The 21,188-nt window shown below is 37.2% G+C and overlaps 1 protein-coding gene across 2 annotated transcripts in view; it reads right to left on the bottom strand.

The window, feature by feature from the left end:
• The window catches only part of SLC9A9 (solute carrier family 9 member A9), a 615,414-nt gene that overhangs the window by 106,678 nt on the left and 487,548 nt on the right, over positions 1–21,188 (bottom strand). The window contains exon 14 of one of the 2 annotated variants that reach the window (XM_058295117.2): positions 1,528–1,607. In XM_058295117.2, coding sequence (XP_058151100.1) covers positions 1,528–1,607 — 80 coding nt within the window. Of the gene's footprint in view, positions 1–1,428; positions 1,608–21,188 lie in introns of both variants that reach the window. The other variant, XM_058295118.2, reaches the window with a different exon arrangement.

Raw genomic sequence — 21,188 nt, forward strand, 5'->3', positions numbered from 1 at the left:
GTCCTCTCATTACAACCAAGCAGGCTTTGTGTGTACTCTTTGGTCAATTTTTAAAAACTCCATACAAATTTGGCTATGGATACTTGTAAGCAATGGTAGGGTCAACTTTTGTTTTCACAGGAGAAATCAAATAGAAGCACAAACCAGCATAACCTTCCATGAACAAGCTTCCTTTAGAAAGACAGGATGGCTTCTGGGAATTAATGAGATACCAGAATCTCCAAGAGGTAGTCAATGACCAAGATGAACTGTGTAAGGTGGTGACAACCTGTATGTGGTCCTTCAAAACTCAAGACTGAGCAAGGCAAGATACCTGACCACCGGTAAGACAGCCATGGAAAAGCAAAACCAAAACCTTGAAAAACCTTCCCTATCACCATTTTGTAATTCTGGGACACTCTACTTTTGAGAATTGCTTTCTCATTCTCACACCGGTTTCCTTTTGTGTATCTCTGCAATTGGCTTTCCTTTACTTCTTTCTTATTTTTTTCCATTCTCCACAGTCATGCCTCTAACTTGTTTTCCTACCCTTCCTACTGTAAATTTCCTCTATTTCTCTGGTCTCCTCTCTCCTCTCCATTTTTACTTCCTCTTCTTCACCTATACTTTCAATTTTTTTTCCTCTGTTCTTAATTCTTCTTCTTCTTACACTGATGTGTTGTGGCCTTAATCATTCATTGCTTCTGCACTTAGCATCACCCAGTGACTGGCATTTTCTCTCTGAAAGAAGATGACTTTGTGACTGTGGCAGACTAGCTACAAAGACCCAAGACATTCAATTTTCAGCACAGCCCTTCCCTTTCTTCCATGGTGCCTTTTGCTTGGAATTAGAGATGGATGTTTACTGCAGCTCACAATGGCAAAGCACTTCAGGCCTGATTTCTCAGCCCTTTGAATCACAAGGCAAGGGCTGCCTGGGCTGCTAGGTTTACAATGACTGGTAGAATTTAAAAATTACCCTTCACTGGAAAAAAGCTCTTTCAGGTCTGCCTGGAAAGCAGCTTTGGAAGTGCAGCTTTGGAAGATGCTGAACCCTGCTAATTCTCCTTGCCCCTGTCTTCAGTTTTCCAAGAGATGAAACCAAACCACACGAAAGGGTTCTTGGGAGAAAAGTACAGAGCTCTGTCTGGGTTACCCTGGCCAAAGGCTACCATGACTGTTCACATAAAGCCCTCGGTCAGCAGGTTGATTGGGCTGATTCAACCAGAAGGAAGGTCTTCATGAAGGTAAGAACAATAAAATCAGTTTTTCAGGGCTATATGGCTTTATCATCTGGCATTAGAAAATATGAGCTTGTCTTAAAAACACCAAATACCTTTTGATCTTGAAAGATTCCACTTCAGCTCTTGGTAACTCTTAAGTATGGACTATACAGCGTTTTTTATTTTCTGAAATCATACTTTAATTATGGCTATAAATTCACTTTACCTTTTGGAAGAACAGGAGCACACACCTCAATGATTACACACTTGAAGTTATTCTCTGCCATGCAGCCATATTTGCAAGACCATCGTAATCAAAGGATACTTGTGGTCAAAGCCATACCACATTCTGAAGAGCCAGGCACTCTCCGTTTTTGTCGTGCTTTTATCCAAGTTATTTGCTTCCTGGAGGCAAACAATTGAAAAAGCCATTGGATAAATAATAGAACACATTTCAATATTGAAACACAAGTTAAATAAAATTAAACGTAACTAAATCTGAAAAAACTTTCTAGGCATAGGCCTTTCTGTCCAAATAGTGAAGGAGTTGCCAGGCAAATTGACTCATAGATCTTGCCGGGTGGATGGGACTCTTGGGGCATAATTTAACATTTACTTTTCATAATAATCCCAATTTTATTAAGCAGCTAAGAAATGCCATTTTTGGCATCAATAAAAATGATATTTCTGTCAGATTGCTGTGGTGGGAATTTTGCAGTTTACTTCTGTCAAATTAAGATGGTATTTATTTATGGCTTACCAAAAGGTCAAGACTAAAGGGATGATAACAGCCTAATAATTGTTATACTAGTGTTCATTCATTTTCCTTTTGCTAGATCATTACCAAAGGCTACCGTTAGGTTTTGATATCTTCCTGCTTAGAATAATTGGATATGCTTGTTCATTTTTTTTCCCCCACAAGGACCACAGAGGCAGGGAGGAAAAAAAGGAATTAAGGAAAAAAGAGAAAGAGAAAGTATTTGATGAGGGTTTATGTGGTGACAGAGGATGAAAATGAGAAAAAAGGGAAAGAAGGTGAAACATTTCATGAACTCTGGAGACAGATGATAATGAACATTACAGTTTGGTAAGAAGGATATTTTGTGCATTTTTACTTGTTTTGTGTATCCCATTTTGCATATGAAGAGATAAGAATTCCAAGCGTCAATCAGTTGTCCTTATTCCTACCATGAAAAGCATTTACATCTTTTTAAAAAGCACTATATCTTAATATGGACTTTGTAGCTTTGTTTGAGCCCACATTTTCTATCCCCCACTTGTACCATGACTTCAAAGTTCAGTGATCTCACGAGCATTCTTCTGGGAATGTGATGACACATGGAAGATGATGGCAATCCACTGGCTGCACCAAGGTCAACCCTTAGTTAGCCCAGGTTGTTTTACATTCATCATATCATATCATATCATATCATATCATATCATATCATATCATACATCATATCATAATGTTAGATCATATTACTTATTGCCATTGCTTAATGATGAATAGATGAACATAAAAGGCTGCATATTCTTCCCTCTGAAACATTCATGTACCAGCAGACACGGTGCTTCTGTCCCTCACAAATTAAATGGGAATACAAGAACATAAAACATGGTCAATTTTTATTAAGCAATTCATCCCTTGTCTAAAATGGTGGAAACAGAGACTCCCACTGAAATGAAAACCCAAACTGGCAGCCCTATTCATTGGTTGTCTTAAGATCTCTAAGTCTTCAAACCTTGTACACTTTCCCAAACAGTGTTCCCTAAGATAACATTGTTCTACATGATGTTGACAGGAATTCTGCACCAATCATTCCGGGAAGGATGGCTGCAGCATCGTTAAACAAGTAGGCCTTTTCAGAAGTCTTAATTTATAAATCACTCTATAAATTATAAGTTTATGGTGCATTGTAAATCTTTAAGAGGGAAGTGTTTCTCAAACTTGCTTGTCAGTGGACTCCATTCTCTATTCCCAGTTCCCCTCTGTGGAATACCTATTCTCCTTTCGGGGACATTAGAATTCCACAGAATTCTGTTTTCCAGTAGAGCTGGGGTGCCGTATCTTGTTACCTAGAGTTAGAATTTATTCATCATATTCCTCCAGAAAGGACACTAGGGTGTCTGGTTCAATTTCCTTCCTTCTCTGCATCTTTCGCTAGCTATTTCTACCCAGGCAAAGGCGAGAGGTTTGCAAAATCACTGCTGCACAGTGTTTTCTTCGTGGTCTTTGCAGGTTGTTCCTGAATCACCATCTCCCCAAGAGGAATGGTGTGTTGGGGTTCAGCTGGGAGAACAAAACTGTTCACACTGAACTGAATTAGTTAGGAAAAGACAACCAGCGGGGGTTTCCTTTTTCTTTAGTTTCTTTTCTTTTCTTTAAGAACAATAAGGACCTGGAGAACTTCGCTGTCAGCAGGGACAGGTCATTTCTGATAGGTGATAATATCTACTGATGACAAAATAGTCCTTGAATGGATAAAACAGAGGGTCACCAGATTCCTGTGTTCGTTTGCTTGTTAAAGTGAAGGTAGGGGAGTGTGGAGGTGGCTATCGGAACCGTTCGAAGCAGCCCAGCTGAGTGATGTTAATAACAACAGTCTCCAGCTATTGAATCCCCTTTAACAACTAGGCTGTGCCCTAGTCATATTATCCAGTCATTCCTTCTTAACCTTAATAAAAATTCCGCAGGACAGGTTACGTTATACCTGTTTTACAGATCAAGACCTAGAGAGGCTCAGGGAAGGAAAGAAAATGAGCTCAAAGTCCATAACTGGCAAGTGACAGAGCAGGAGTTTGAATCCAGCACTACTGGACTCCAAAGACCACATTCTTTCTGCCAGTATCTAAGTCGGTCTTTAAATTTTGGAAAGCACAGAGATTCTACAACTGGTCACTTAATCTTGTTGGGCTGCAGTTTCCTTGTCTATAAAATGAACTGCAGTAATTGGGGTTGCCTGGTCTTTAACGTTCTAATCATATGGAAAACAACTGAGGCAACTGGGGCCAGGAGAGGTTTCCCAGCACACTTGTGGCCCCTGAGCAGCCACGACTCCTCTCATCTGGATGGGAACCCTAGGGGTAAGTGGGGAGCAACCTAGGGAAAAAATGTGTCTGAAAAGGGAGACAAGGTCAGGATCCTGTGGTGCTAGCAGAGGCTGAGACAGAAAGGCCACATATACCCTAAATGGAATGAAAACACAAGACTCCCCTCCGCTGGCTGAAGGGCTCATGGCTTTGAAAGTCGTCCCTGTAGGATCTTCAGTGAGGGGAATTTCTATGGCCTCCACACTGGTTTCAAGGACTCCCCAAGGTTTCAGAAATCCTCCCGGCCTTTCCTTCCCTGTTTTCTCCCCCTTTAATGGGTCAGACCTCCTAGGCACTCCTCAAAGTGCCTCACACTCTACCTCCAGCAAACCTTCCAGAGATATTTTTGTGAGCTGATGGGAGAAACACATTAGGCATTAGGTAGCATTTTGGAAAAATGTTGACTCAGGAGACCTTTTTTTTTTCCTTTAAACCTTCTTTTACTGGAGATGTTATTCATTTTACTACTTTGTAGAGAAATAAACTGTGTTCCAATTAAAATAAAACATTTGTTGAGCACATTTTTCTCTAGTGGGGAAAATACCACCCGTGACCCAGCAATGGTTTGTCTGCTGATCCTAGAAAAAATTTTCAGTGTATGTCTTAAATATCTATTGGCCCAGTTCTGGATCCATCCATTTATTTCTCTTAGGTTATTGATGACTTAATAACTTGGTTATGAAAGGCCATCAATAAATGAGTAGAAATAAATGAGTTAGTCTAGTGTGTGCTCTGCTTGTGCACTGGGGTTGAAGATAAATGTGCCAGGAGAAGGCTGGCCTGTGCAGTCACCCTGGAAGGGGGAAGGTATCTGATGAGGCAGCACAGAGAGAAGGCTCCTGGGAAGGTCCAGATGGGCAAAGGAGAGCAGGTAGCATCAATCTCCTGGATTATTCCGAGGCAGAGAGATGCTCACATCCCAAGGACAGTTGATGTGAGCAGTCATCAGAAGTAGGATCTGGAATTTGGCGGCATTTTTCTTAATCACTAGCAATATTTCTTCTCATTTCGAGCGACTTTATCCCAGAGGGGACGTGGTGAGCACGCTGGAGCAAGCATAAGATCCAGACACTGAAAACCAAGATTTGAGTTCTGACTCTCTACCATTTAATAATAGTATACTTAAAACGACTCTGAGCCTCAGGTTTCACAGCTGTAAATGGGAGCTGGGAAGTCAAGGGCATTGAATCTCAACTTTTATTTGCCTCTGATACTTCTAAGAAGCAGAATGTTTGATGTATGTGGGATTGGTTTCCTTTATAATCCTCTCTTTCTGGGAAAATTTAAAAATGATTGGAGCATTTGATATCTTTCTTTTTCTATTCTGACACAAAGGGAATTGACCAGAGGCTGGGAAGTGACTGAGCATAGCCGGGAGCTAGTGGTTGTCTTTCAAGTAACCCTCCCCTCACCCCTACCCCTACCCTTAGCACCAGCTCAGAGAGCGAGTAACAGGAAAATTACAAGGATACTCTTTGTTTTATGCTTATTTGAATCTCTGAGAGAAAACAAAAGGCTTTGACCCAGTAATCTATGAAAACCAGACTTGGAAGCAAGAGGGATTGTTTGTTGTATTAACTTTAGTGAAAAAGAACTAAGCAATGTAAATACATTCCTCTGTCTGTTTTCAAAGATGGGGCCTTTGCTAAATGAATGGTTGAACCCTGCTCTGGGATAATCACGTGGGATTGCTCGTCATTTCAGGGGGATTGAATGGATTAAGAGAGACAGAAGATTTTTCCCTTCCATTTCTCAAGATCTCTTATTCAGTATTAATGTCAGTAGAAGTTGCACAGAATGATAACAAAGACAAAGAATTATCAGAGCAATCTTATGGGTTCCAAAGTACTACTTCAGATATTAAGTGTGAATGGAATTTGATACAAGTACTTTCACCCTATCATCTTCCCACAACTTGGACTGCATTTATATGGTGAATTCAAGTTTATTATCTTTGTTTTCTAATTATCAAGGAGAGAACCAGATTCTGTGCCTCCAAAAAAAGGATTTCTGGATTCTGTATAATTAAGAGCCAACTAGGTAATTTTTAAAAATAAATTTCATTGCTACATATTAAGAGAGCATACAATCCATCCAAAGTGTACAATCAATGTTATTTGGTATAATCGCATAGTTGTGCATTCATCACTTTGATCATTATTAAAGCATTTTCATTATTCCAATGATAGTAATAATAATAAACAAAAAAACAGACAAAAAAATCTCTACCCCTTAATAATCACTGCTCAGTCTCTCTCTGTTGCTCCTGAGGTACATCGCTACTATTGTTTCCATCTCTCTAATTTATTTGTATTTATATATTGAAGAGATGGAGTCAAACAATATGTAAGTACCTTTTGTCTAGTTTCTTTCATTTAGTATATATATATATATATTTTTTACCCCTAAAGGAATATTTTTAATATATTGCTGTATATATTTGGCTTTGGTTGTATTTTTGCATATTAACATCTTGTAACACAACATTAACATGCATTTGGTCAATTTCAAAAAAGAAAAATCTTATACATTCAATATTACCCACACTCATTTCACATGAGGTTTTGCTGTGCTATAGTTACATGTAACATTTTTAGTAGTTTTCTTTCTATTAATATACATGATCTTAGACTTTCCCTTTCAACCACTGTCATACCCATATATTAGCACTGCTAGTTACAAATACTACGATGTACTTAAGCCATTTCATTTCTGAAGAGTTATAAGCAACATTTTTACCAATTCTGCACAGATTAACTGTCAGCTTTCTATTCTCTGACCTCATCCTGTTTCTGGTGACCTATATTTTAGTTATTAACTCCATGAGTAAGTAATGTCTGGCTTGCTTCATTCAATATAATGCCCTCCAGATTCATCAATCCTGTCAAATGTTTCATGACTTCATTTCTTCTTACATCTGCATATTTCATCATGTGAACACACCACAATTTGTTTATTCATTTGTCAGTTGATGGACACCTGGGTTGTTTCCATCTTTTGGCAATTGTGAATAACACAGCTATCGACATTGAGGTGCAGATGTCTTTTAGTATCACTGCTCTCAGATCTTCTGGGTATATACCTCATAGTGGTATTGCCGGGTAACATAGCAAAACAAATCTATATTCAACTTCTTTAGGAACTGCCAAACAGTTCTCCACAGTGGTTGTATCATTCTACATTCCCACCAACATCCTCTCCAACACTTGTAGTTCTCTGACTTTTTAATAGTGGCCATTCTAAGAGGTATGAAATGGTATCTGATTGTAGCTTTGATTTGCATTTCCCTGATCACTAGTGTAGCAGTTTGATATGGTTCCAAAATTAGATATTGCATTGTGTTTGTAATCTAATCTGTACCTGGGCATGATTAAGTTATGATTAGGGCTTTGACTGGGCCACATCATTAGGTCATTGAGTCATCACCCTTTGGTGGATGGGGACTCACAGATAAAAGGCATGGCAAAGGACAGAGTTGGGGGTTTTTGATGTTGGAGTTTGATGCTGAAGCCGTAAGCTGGAGCCCTGGGACGTAAGCTCACAGAGGAAACAGAAGCAAGCACTGGGAAGAGAGGAACCCTGAATTCAGAGAAAAGCAAAACTCTGAAAGAGGGGAACCAAGGAAGCCTGAACCCTCTCAGACGTCGGCAGCCATCCTGCTCCAACACATGAGAATAGACTTTGGTGAGGGAAGTAACTTATGCTTATGGCCTGGTATCTGTAAGCTCCTACCCCAAATAAATACCCTTTATAAAAACCAAACAATTTCAAGTATTTTGGATCAGCACCCCTTTGGCTGTCTAATACAACTAGTGATGTTGAGCATTTTTTCATGCGTTTTTTTCACCATTTGTATTTCTTCTTTGGACACACATCTGTTCAAGTCTTTCACCCAGTTTTTAACTGGGCCGTTTGTCTTTCTATTATTGAGTTGTAGCATCTCTTTTTATATCAGAGCAACCCTTATCGGATATGTGATTTCCAAATATTTTCTTCCATTGAATTGACTGCCTTGTCATCCTTCTGACAAAGTCCTTTGAGGTGCAAAAGTGTTTAATTTTGAGGAAGTTCCATTTATCTATTTTCTCTTTTATTGCTTATGATTTGAATGTAAGATATAAAAAACCACCACCTACTACCTAATGTTGAAGATGCTTCCTTACATTTTCTTCTAGTAGTTTTAAGGTCCTGGCTTTTATATTTAGGTCTTTGTTCCATGTTGAGGTGATTCTTGTATAGGGAGTGAGATAGTGGTGCTGGGAGAACTGGATATCATACTTTTGGTTATCCAGTTCTCTCAGCACCATTTGTTGAAGAGACTGTTTTTTCCCTGTAATATGGACTTGGAAGGTTGTCAAAACCAGTTGGCTGTAAAGGGGAGGGTCTATTTCTGGATTCTCAAGACAATTACATTGATGATTGTGTCTATCTTTATGCCAATACCATGGCGTTGTGACCACGGTAGCTCTGTAATATATTTCAAGGTCAGGCAGGGAGAGCCCTCCCACCTTGCTCTTCTTTTGCAGCATGTTTTTGTATTCAGGTGCCCTATCTCTTCCAAATAAATTTGATAATTGCCTTTTCTTCTGTAAATTAAGCTGTTGGAATTTTGATTGGTATTGCACTGAATCTATAAATCAGTTTGGGTAGGATTGATACAGTCATTATATTTAGTTTTCCATTCCATGAACACAGAATATCTTTGCATTTGTTTAAATTTTTAAAAAATTTCTTTTAGCAGTGTTTTGTAGTTTTCTGAATATAGGTCCTGTATATCTTTGGTTAAATTATTCCCAGGTATTTGAATCTTTTTCTTGTTATTGTAAATGGATTTTATTCCTTGATTTCCTCCCCAGATTGTTCAATACTAGTGTATAGAAAACATTACTGATTTTTGCAAGTTGTATCCTGACACTTTGGTGAATTAGTTTATTAGATCAAGGAGCTTTGTTGTAGACATTTTGGAGTTTTGTAAATAAAGGATTATGTAATCTGTGAATAAAGAGTTTTATGTCCTCTTTTCCTATGTGGATGCCTTTTATTTATTTATTTTTTCTTGTCTAATTGCTCTAGTTAGAACCTCTAGCACAGTGTTGAATAACAGTGGTGACAGTGGGCATCCAGGTCTTGTTCCCCATCTTAGAGGGGAAGCTTTTAACCTTTCCCCTTTGAGTATGATGTTGATTGTGGGTTTTACATATATGCCCTTTTCCATAGTGAGGAACTTTCTCCTATTCCTATCTTTTGAAGTATTTTTTATCAGGAAAGGATGTTGGATTTTGTTGAACGCCTTTTCTGCATCAATTGAGATGACCATGTGCTTTCTTCCTTCAATTTTGTTAATGTGGTATATTACGTTAATTGATTTTCTTGTGTTGAACCACCCTTGCACACCAGGAATAAACTCCATTTGGTCGTGGTGTATAAATCTTTTGATATGCTGTTGGATTCGATTTGCAAGTATTTTGTTGAGAATTTTTGCATCGATGTTCATTAGAAAGATTGGTTTGTAATTTCCTTTTTCTGTAGTATCTTTACCTGGCTTTGGTAAAAGGGTGCGTTGGCTTCATAGAATGTGTTGGGTAATTATCCCTCTTCTTCAATTTTTTTGAAGAGTTTAAACAGGATTGTTGTTAATTCTTTTCAAAATGCTTGGTAGAATTCACCTGGACTTTTCTTTGCTGGGAGGTTTTTGATGACTGGTTCAATCTTTTTAAATGTGATTAGTTTGTTGAGTTCTTGTATCTCTTGTAGCATCAGTGGAGGTTGTTTGTGTATTTTTAGGAATTTGTCCATTTTATCTAGGTTGTCTAATTTGTTGGCATGCTGTTTCTCCTAATATCCTCTTTATGATCCTTTTTATTTCTCTCCTTTTTTCTTTGTAAGCCAGGATCAAGGTTTACTGACCTTCTCAAAGAATCAGCTTTTGATTTTGTTGATGTTCTTGACTGGTTTGTTTTTCTTTTGTTCTCAATTTCATTTATTTCTGTTCTAATCTTTATTTCTTTCCTTCTGCCAATTTTGGGTTTGATTTGCTCTTGTTTTTCTAGTTTCTTCTAATGTCTAGTTAGGTCTTTGATTTTAGCTCTTCTTTTTTTATGCTACTCAGAAATATGCTTTTTCACATAATATATTATATGCATCCTTTCATATCATCCCATTTAGATCTATCACCTCATTCTTTTAAACAGTTGCATAGCATTCTTTAGTAAAAAGTGACATGATGATTAATAACTTGGTTTAAAAATAATAACTTTACATGTCTCTCTGCCTCACTTTCTTTGTCTTTAAGGTTTTTAGAAACAAATAAATTTTATTGATACATAGTAATAAACATAAATCCATTCAAAGGGTACAATCAATGGTATTCAGTGCAATCACATACTTGTGCATTCATCACTTCAATCATTCTTAGAGCACATTCATTATCCAATAGTAATAAAAAAAACAAACAAAACTTATCAGCTCTCAATCTCTCTATGCTTGCCCTGCTGTACATAGCTGTTATTCTTTTTTCTTCTCTCTAGTATATTTGTATTTATATATATATCCACTGTAATTCATATTTTATTTCTCCATCCTGAGGACCCTGGGATGGTCTTTCTTCTTTTTTAAATATAGGTATTTAGGGCTATAAATTTCCCTCTCAGCACTGCCTTCACTGAATTCCATTAGTTTTGATATGTTGTGCTCTTGTTTTAGTTTGTCTTGAGATATTTAATAATTTCTTTTTTAACTTCTTCTTTGACCCACTAATTGTTTATGAGTGTGCTTTTTAGCCTTCACACATTTGTGAATTTCCCCCTTTACCATCTATTATTGATTTCTAGCTTCATTTCATTATGCTCTGAGAAGGGCTTTGTATAATTTCAATCTTTTTATATTTATTGAGGTCTGCTTTGTGACCCAACATGTGATCTATCCTAGAGAAAGATCCATGAGCACTTGAGAAGAATATGTAATCTGCTGATTTGGGATGCAATACCCTGCATATGTCTGTTAGGTCTAGCTCATTTATCATATTATTTGAGTTCTCTGTTTCCTTGCTGATCTTCTAGTTTTTCTATCTATTAATGTGAGTGGTATGTTGAAATGTTCAACTATAATTGTAGAGATGTCTATTTCTCCCTTCAGTTATGCCAGAGTTTGCCTCATATATTTTGGGACACCCTCGTTAGGTGCATAGATATTTATTACTCTTACTTCTTCCTGGTGGATGGTCCCTTTTATTAATATATAATGGCCTTCTGTATCTCTTACAACATTTTTACATTTAAATTCTGCTCTCTTTTGGTTAATGTTTTCATGGAATATATTTTTCCAACCTTTCATTTTCAGCTGATTTGTATTCCTGGATCTAATGTAGTTTCTTGTAGATAGCATATATGGATGTCTCATGTTTTCTTTTTTTTTCTTTTCAATCCATTCTGTCAGCCTATCCTTTGGTTGTGAAGTTTAATCCACTCACATTCAATGATATTACTGTAAATGCATTATTTACTTCTACCATTTTTTTCTTTGGCTTTCATATATCATCATATTTTCATCTGTCTTTTTACTCATTTGGTTACACTTTCTGCTAGTCTTCTAACTCCTCCAAATCCCTCTCTTCTGTCTTTTGCATTCAGTCTCTAAGTTTCTCTTTAAACCTTCTTGTAAAGGCAGATTCTGTTTTTATGAACTCTCTTAGTTTCTGTTTGTGAATATTTTAAACTCACCTTCATAGTTGAAGGGCAATTTCGCTGGATAAAGTATTTTTGGATGGCAATTTTTCTCTTTCAGTATTCTAATTATATCATAACACTGTTTTCTCACTTACATGGTTTCTGATGAGAAATCCACACTAAATCTTACTGAGCATCCCTTCTTTGTGATGGTTTGCTTCTCCATTGGTGCCCTCAGATTTTAAAATTTATCTTTGATATTTGACATTCTGAGTAGTATGTATCTTGGAGTAGGTCTATTCATGTTCTGATTGGGGTATGCTGCACTTACTGGACATGTAAATTCATTTCTTTCATGAGAGTTGGGAAATTTTCAACCATGATTTCCTCAAAAACTTTTTCTGCCCCTTTTCCATTCTCTTCTCCTTCTGGAACTCCCATGACACCTATGTTGTTGCACTTTGTGTTATCATTCAACACAATGAACCCCTGCTCAATTTTTTCCATTCTTTTCTCTCTCTGTTCTTTTCTCTTCAATTTCAATGGTTCAGCCTTGGGGAAAGAGGCTGTTAAAACAAAAATAAGCTTCTCTTAACTATTTACTTTTAATTTCTTTGCCTGTACTTTCTTGGTCTGCCAGCCAGTAACATTCCTATGCAGACCTATTAGCTCAAACCCTGGTCAGAATATATTTGCTACAAGCTCAACTGGAACAATGTAGCTAGAGTATCCTGCCTCATGGCTATTTAGAGTCTTGCAAGTCAAACTTTCTCAGAGGCTGTTCTCCAAACTTTATCACCAACCCACTCCTTTACCAGGGTAAGAAATAGTTCCACTCCCCTCTGTGTCCTCAACAACCAGTACCAGTCAGTAGTGAGGGTATTTGAGAGGGTTGGATCTCTTTAGTCCCATGCCAGCTCCCAGGACAAACAATGGTGTGATCCCACCCAATCTAGAAGGGCTTGTGGGACACATCAGAGTAAATGTGTTGGCTTAAAGCTGAATCAGCCTTAGGCTGTGTTCCTCTCTCTCCTTTCCTGGGGAGATAGACTCCTGTGGCCCTCTCTATCCATAGCTGCTGACCAGAGGCCAGAGCATTCAAAGCTTTCTGCTTTGAGGGCTGTAGGAAGAGTGCTGGCAGCTGAAGCTGCAGCTTTTGCTCACAAAGTTTTCCCATCAAGATAATTTTCCTTTGCCCTGTTCTCTTCCGGGTGGTGTCCAGCCTTCCTCTGGTGTCCCAAACCCTAGAACAATGTTTTCCAGACCATTTCTGTCTGTCCTCAAGCTAATTTTCTGGGAGAGAAGTGAGTCCTGTGTCTTTCTAATCCACTATCTTCCTGGAAGTCTAGGTAATGTTTTTTGAATTTGTAGTTTAAAAGGCAAATCATTTATTCTTTGCCTCTATATAGAAAGTATTTTATAAGCAAGTATTTTTACTTTACCTATGCCAAGATAACTTCATAAAAGTTCCTAAAGAGAAACAATCAGAAAATGCATACTTACGGGGAAAATGAAGAAGAAAACTAGTTAAGGATGGGTAAAACTCTTAATGACATATAGAAATCATAGATATACTACCAGATGACTTAAGCTTATGGCTTAGTAGGAAGAACCACAGAGAAGGACCTGATCTAAATAACTTTGCCTGTATAGCAGCTCCAAGTTAGTACAGGGGAAATTAATTGGCTTGGTTGAAGTAAATATAATATAATGTTGTGATGGCTTTAAAATGTATGTTTACAAATTGTTTGATATGCCTTGCTTTAATAGGCAGAACTTAATTCCCCTCCCTCTTGAGTGTGGACTATATTGAGTGACATTTCTATATGAGTTACTGTGGCAGGGGTGATAGGGTATCATATCTCATTCTAGGTCATGTAAATGCATTGTGGCTTCCTCTTTGATCTCTCTTGGACCACTCATTCTGAAGGAAGTCAGCTGCCATGAAAATACTCAAGCAACCCTATGGAGAGGTCTATGTGCTGACAAAATTAATGTGCCTGGCAATAGCCAGGAAGGAACTGAGGCCTCCTACCAAATAGCTATGTGGGAAAGCCATTATGGAAGTGGATCTCCGAACTCCAGTTGAGCCTTCAGATGTCTGGCTGACATCTTGAATATAACTGTTTGAGATACCCTGAGTCAGAAACACTAGGTCAAGTTGCTTCCAAATTCCTAACCCATTGAAACCATGAGATAATAAATGATTGTTGTTTTTAGAAAGCTAACACAACTACATACTAGAATCATAAGTTCTGCTATGAATAGCATCAGGTAGGAGTTGGGAAGAGGTAATAAAATGATGCAGCCTTGCATACTTTTGTGGAGTTGTTTACAGTTTACAAAGTATTTTCACAAAGGTACCATATTTGAGGTATAGAGGACATATTTTCCCTCTTAAAAGCATATGAAAATCATTCTGTGTCCAATATGGCCATGTTAGAGATTGAAGATTGAGTACAAAAATATGAAGTGATGACAAGAGGAAGTTCACATCATCTCATTGTACCTCTTCCACTGTATTCTTAACTAATGTCTGATTTGTTACATAATTTAGTTATTGTGATAACACTTTCACATACATATAAATGCACATACATACATATACACGTTCATCTTAATGGAATATTCAACTTGGAACAAAGTGATGGATAATGCTATCCCCTGCTGACAGCACCCAAAACCACAAATACCATAGCAAGGTAAATGTATCAGATCTAAAGTTGTGACTTCTATATATAGTATATATAGAATTCTGTATTTATCTATATTTCTTAGAACACCACTTAAAAACCCTTTCAAAATATATAATAGTTGTTCACAATAGAATAATTGTTATTAGACATACTCTCAGTAATGATTAATTTTATGTGTTATGTTGGCTAGACTATATTGTCCAGTGATTTGGTCAAACACTAGTCTAGTTTTTGTGAACCTGGTTCTTTTTTTTTTTTTTTTTTTTTTTTTTATTAATTTTTTTATTTTTTATTGACTTTGTAATAATATTACATTAAAAATATATATGTGAGGTCCCATTCAACCCCACCCCCCCACCCCCCCTCTCCCCCCCCCCCAACAACACTCGTTCCCATCATCATGACACATCCATTGGACTTGGTAAGTAGATCTTTGGGCACCTCTGCACCTCATATACATTGGTTCACATCATGGCCCATACTCTCCTCTATTCCATCATGTAGGCCCTGTGAGGATTTACAATGTCCGGTGATTACCTCTGAAGCACCATCCAGGGCAGCTCCATGTCCCGAAGACGCCTCCACCTCTCATCTCTTCCTGCCTTTCCCCATACCCTTTGTCCATTATGTCCACTTTTCCCAATCCAATGCCACCTCTTCTATGTGGACACTGGATTGGTTGTGTCCATTGCACCTTTATGTCAAGAGGAGGCTCAGATTCCACCTGGATGCTGGATGCAATCCTCCCATTTTCAGTTGTAATCACTCTAGGCTCCATGGTGTGGTGGTTGTCCTTCTTCACCTCCATCTTAGCTGAGTGTGGTAAGTCCAATAAATCAGATTGTAGGTGCTGGAGTCTGTTGAGGCTCAGGATCTGGCTATCACATTGTCAGTCCAGAGATTCAAATCTCCTAAATATATCTTAAACCCCAACATTAACTGCACCTCCAGCACATTAGCATGAAAGTCTTATGAAGGGAGATCCCATCTGAGTCCAGATTCATCACACATAAACACCATTTCCAAAGAGGGGCCATCTGCCCTGGTAGTTAACCCCATCGGCCATGACCATAACTCCCATGGGTCTCTTTAGCCCTCAAAGGAACCAATATCTGGGGGTTGTATCTGCTTTATCTGTCTCTCTGACTCTGCTCAGTTGTGCATGAGGGCAAACCTTCTGCCAGCCTCCAGACTCTTTTTTAGAAACTCGTAGCCATATAAACTCATTTCTCCTTTCCATTTCCCCCTTACTTTAGGTCAAACAGCATTTTAAAGTCATTGAACCTGGTTCTTTATAGATGTAATTAACATCTACAGTCAACTGACTTTAGGTAAGGGAGATTATATACAATAAAGTGGTGGGTCTGAATCTAATCAGTTGTAGGCCTTAAGAACAAAAAACTGAAGTTTCTTGGAAAAGAAGAAATTTTGCTTCAAGACTATAACATCAACTCATATCTGAGTTTCCATATTGTTGAACTCCCCTACAGACTTCAGACTCAAAAATGCAACATCAAATCTTGCCTGAATTTCCAGGTAGTAGCCTGCCCTACAAATTTCAGACTTGCCACCCCCAACAATTGTGTGAGCCACTTCCTTAAAATAAACCTTACACACACACACATGCGCACACACACACACATACATGCACGTGTCCTATTGGTTCTGTTTCTCTGGAGAATCATGACTGATATATTTTCCCTCCATAAATAGCCAAAAAATTGGATAAAGTATATGAAACCACTGCTTTTAGGCATTGGATAATACACAGGAAAGGAATGTGACCCTTAAGAGAGTGGAAACATATTTGTACTCAATCTCCTTAACTTTCATTGTGAGGATCTTTTCCAAATTGCAGTGCAGAGTGAGCAGCAGTCTCACTGAGTTGAGAAGTTAGAAATTGGAGTTTGTGTGTTGCTGAAGTGGCTGCAATTTTTAGGGGAGTGTAACATAGGGGAGGGAGCTGAGCCAAGAGGGTACCCAAGAGTCTATGTAAATGTTATTCTCAGGCCCTTGAGTGAGGACTGAGCTGTACATGCACAGGATGAGGTTCACAAGGCCAGGTAGAGAACAGCTGTTATTAAGCTGAGATATAAATGGGGAGGTTAGAGATCACACAGTACTGGGAAACATTGGAGTTTGGCCCAGAGAAAGTAAAGACTGAGCTATTCAGCTGAGATCATAGAAAAAAGCAAGATTTATGAGTAAGAAATGGATATTCTAGAATAATGTTCATGCCCTGAGACTAGGACAAAAATAAAAATAGATCAGTCTAAGTAAGCATAAAGGCAAACCTTAAAAAATTTTATCTGCCTGACTGAGTAAAATCCAACATCCTTTCTAGCATAACAACATAATCCAAAGCCCTACACTGTAATATTCATAATGCCCAACATATAATTAAAAGATGCTAGACAGAGGATCATGAAGGACAGCACAAATTATAGTCAAAAGAAAAAGTAATCTGTAGAAGTAGATCCTGAGGTGACACAGATATTGGAATTAATAAGCCAAAGCTTTAAAACAGCCATAAAATACAGTTAAAAATTATAAGTGAAAAGATGGATACAATGAGTGCATGGATAGGGAATCTAAGAAGAGAAATATACACTATATAAAAAAGGAAAAAAGGAATGTTCTAGAACCAAAAAGTGTAATATCTGAAGTAACAAAAATCATTGGATTGGTTTAAGAGTAGATAGAATGCCTCAAAATAAAGTGACTTGAAGAGAGATCAGTGAATATTACCCAATTTGTAGAACACAGAGAAATAATATTAAAAGAATTGAATAGTGTCTATATGATGTGTAGAAAAATATGAAGTCTAACATATGAAACTGGAGTCCTAGAAAGAAAGAAGAGGGAACATAGTGAACTAAAAAATGCATGAATAAATAAGTGGCTGAAAATTTCCCAAATTTGATGAAAAATATGATCCTACAGATTCGAAGAAGTTCAGAACCTAAATCAGGATAAATACAAGGAAAACCACCCTAGACATATAATAGTTAAACTGCAGAAAACCAAAGATACAGAGAAAAAGTCTTAAAAAGAGCTGGAGGAAAGAAAGATTGTATTCTATTTGGGGAAATAAGAAAAAAAAGTGACCACACCACTGACTTCTCATGAGAAACAATGGAGACCAGTTTAAAAATAAATAAATAAAGGAATGATATTTTTAAAGAGATTAAAGAAAAAAACCTGTCCAATCAGAATTTTATATCCAGTAAAATTCTTTTTTAAAAATGAGAATGAGATGAAGACATTTTCAGATAAATAAAAGATAAGAGAATTAATTGCTAGAGTCTGATACTAGAAGAAATGCTAATGAATGCTTTTTCAAGCTTTCTTTTTTTTATTTTTATTTTCTTTTTCTTTTTCTTTTCTTCCATTCTTTAAAAGACAATTGACTAAGCAAACAAAAATAATGGCATTGCATTTATTGTATTATAAGGCTTGCAGCATTGGCAGATGTGAAGCATATGAAAAAATTAGCCAGAGTGATAAATATAAGGTTGTGTTTTACTTGCAGTGGTAAACTATCAATCCTAAAACTGCAGTAAGTTATGTGTGCATGTTTTAATCTCTCTAAGTAACTTTTAAGATATCACAAAGAAATTAAATTAAAAATCCAACAGAGGAATTAAAATGGAGAACTCAAGAGAAGAAACAGAAAACAGATGGGACAAATAGAACAAAATGAAATATGGGTTTAAACTCATTCCTCTCCATTAAATATAAATATATATAAATATAAATAAATATAAATAAAGTATACTCCAACAATTAAAAGGCAGCGACTGTCAAACTGAGTAAACAATATAATCTAGGTAAATGCTACCTATTAGAGAGAAATTTTAAATATAAACAATTAACTATGGCGGCGGACTTGGCCCAGTGGTTAGGGCATCCATCTGCCACATGGGAGGTCCGAGGTTCAAACCCCGGGCCTCCTTGACCTGCATGGAGCTGGCCCATGTGCAGTGCTGATGCGCACAAGGAGTGCCGTGCCACGCAGGGGTGTCCCCCGCATAAGGAAGCCCCATGCGCAAGGGGTGCGCCCTGTAAGGAGAGCCACCCAGCGCGAAAGAAAGTGCAGCCTGCCCAGGAATGGTGCCGCACACACAGAGAGCTGACGCAGCAAGATGACACAACAATAAGAAACACAGATTCCCGTGCTGCTGACAACAACAGAAGTGGACAAAGAAGACACAGCAAATGGACACAGAGAACAGACAACTAAGGTGGGGGGAGGGAAAGGGGAGAGAAATAAGAAAAAAAAAGAATTAACTAAGTTAAAGGTAAATGGGTGGAAAAGGATACATAATGCAAATATTAAGCATAAGAATACTAGTGTGCCATTTTTACATCAGTGTAGAGCTTAAGACAATGAGTGGTGCCAGAAATGAGGAGGAATGTTTCATAATTATAAAAGGCTCATTTCACCATAAAGACACAATAATTCTAAATGCACATTTATATAATAACAGAGCTTTAAAATATATGAAGCAAAATTTGACAGAATTAAAGAGAGACATAGACAAAACCTCCATTATGGTTGGAGGATTTTATCAGTAACAGATAAAATAAGTATATACAATATAAAGTTGACATTATTGACACATACTGAGCCCTACGCCAACTGTATTCTACAGTTTTTTTGGGTGCTATTCAAATGTTGCAGAATACACATTTTTTCAAGTATACCTGGGATGCTCAGCAAGATAGACCAATTGGAATCATAAAGAGCCTCAGTACATTTCAGAAGGCTGATGTCTTCTAGAATAATATGCTGACAAAAACTGAATTAAATTAGAATTCAATAATGATAAGATACAAATAGAAGTCCCAAATATTTAGAAATAAACAGTACATTCTTAAATAACTCAGGAATCAAAGGAATTACAATAAAAATATTTTGAACTAAATGTTAATGAAAATGCAACATTATAACTTTATAAGTTTACTTTAGAAAATCAAAAAGATTTAAAATTCATGATTTAAGTGTTCACCTAAATAAGCAATGAAAAAAGAGCAACTTAAAACCAAAGTAAATAAAAGGAAAGAAATAATAAAAATAAAGCAGAAACCAATGAAATAGAACCCTGGAAAACAACAGAGAAAATTAGCAAAACCAAAGGTCAGTCCTTTAAAAAATTAATAAAATTTTTAAATCCCCATGAAAAGAGATCAAGATTAAAAGAGAAAATGACCAATAACAAGAAAGAAAGAAGGGCTATCACTGCACATCCTGCAGACATTAAGTGGTGGTAGGAGAGTATTAAGAAAAACTTCATGCTGACAGTCAACAACATAGACAAAATAGACAAATTTCTTGAAAAATACAATTTACCAAAGCTGACAAGAAATAGGAAATATAAATAGATTTATCTATTAAAGACATGAACGCTGTAATTTAAAATCTCCTTGCAAAGTTCCAGGCTCTGGATGGTTTTACTGGTGAAACCCATGAAACATAAATTTTGTGCCAAATCCTGAGAAGAACATACAAAGAAAAGAATATTACAGACCAATATCCCTTATGAACACAGGCTGGGTGGGAGCATGAGGAAATTTTCTCGAATAACAGAAGTGTTCTATATCTTCATAGGGAGATGGGTTGTATAGATGTCAAGACTCAACCAATTTTTATGCAAGAAATTAATAAATAAATAAGTGACTGAAACTATGGAAAGACTCAAGTGACTTGCCCAAGGTTTCCCAGTCATTTTGTAGTGGACCACCTCTTTACTGAAAATTGTAGCCATACTGTATCTTTGAGATTAAGATAGACAGAAATGATACCATCTTGGGCAAGAGGGAAAACCATAGCATTGTGAGTAGCTGCTGCTGACCAAAGTTTAAAGGTGACCTAGATGTATAATGGCAGAAAACATCAAAACAGAACGTAGAAATTCATCTATACCAATGTCAAGAGTCCAAAAAAATCAACTGGTCTCACTAATTCCCCTATGCCCTCTACGGTCTATACTTTTCACAATAGTCAGTGTGCCCCTTTTCAAAAAAAATCAGCTTTTGTCATTCACCTATTCAAAACCTTCTAATAGCTTCCCACTGAACTTACTATGAGGTCTAAACTCCTTACCTTGGCTGTCGAAGCCTACATGGTCGCTCTGGTAGATTAATTGCATTAAACCTCCCAATTTTCCATCCCTTTCTGTATCCATGGCCTTTTCTCCATAACTTGACAGTTTCTTCGGACTAAAGAGGAGTTGTCTACTTAAACATCTCTTTTCTAGGCTTAGTTCTGGCTCAGCACATCATTGGTCTGTTGTCTTGGGAAGGTCATTTTAATTCTTTGAAGTTCAATTTCATCATTTATAAAATGGGATAGATACCTTGACCAGTTAAGGTAACAATTAAATATGATAATAAATATAAAGCACCTGATACATAAAAGTGTTCACTAAATTGTAACTTCCACCTTTCTCTGAACCTTATTCCTTCATATTATTTCTGCTTCCATATACCAGGTACCCGTAGAAGTTACTAGTAAGATAAACATATCAATTTAG

This window comes from Dasypus novemcinctus, chromosome 4 (assembly GCF_030445035.2).
Source record: "Dasypus novemcinctus isolate mDasNov1 chromosome 4, mDasNov1.1.hap2, whole genome shotgun sequence".
Taxonomy (NCBI): domain Eukaryota; kingdom Metazoa; phylum Chordata; class Mammalia; order Cingulata; family Dasypodidae; genus Dasypus; species Dasypus novemcinctus.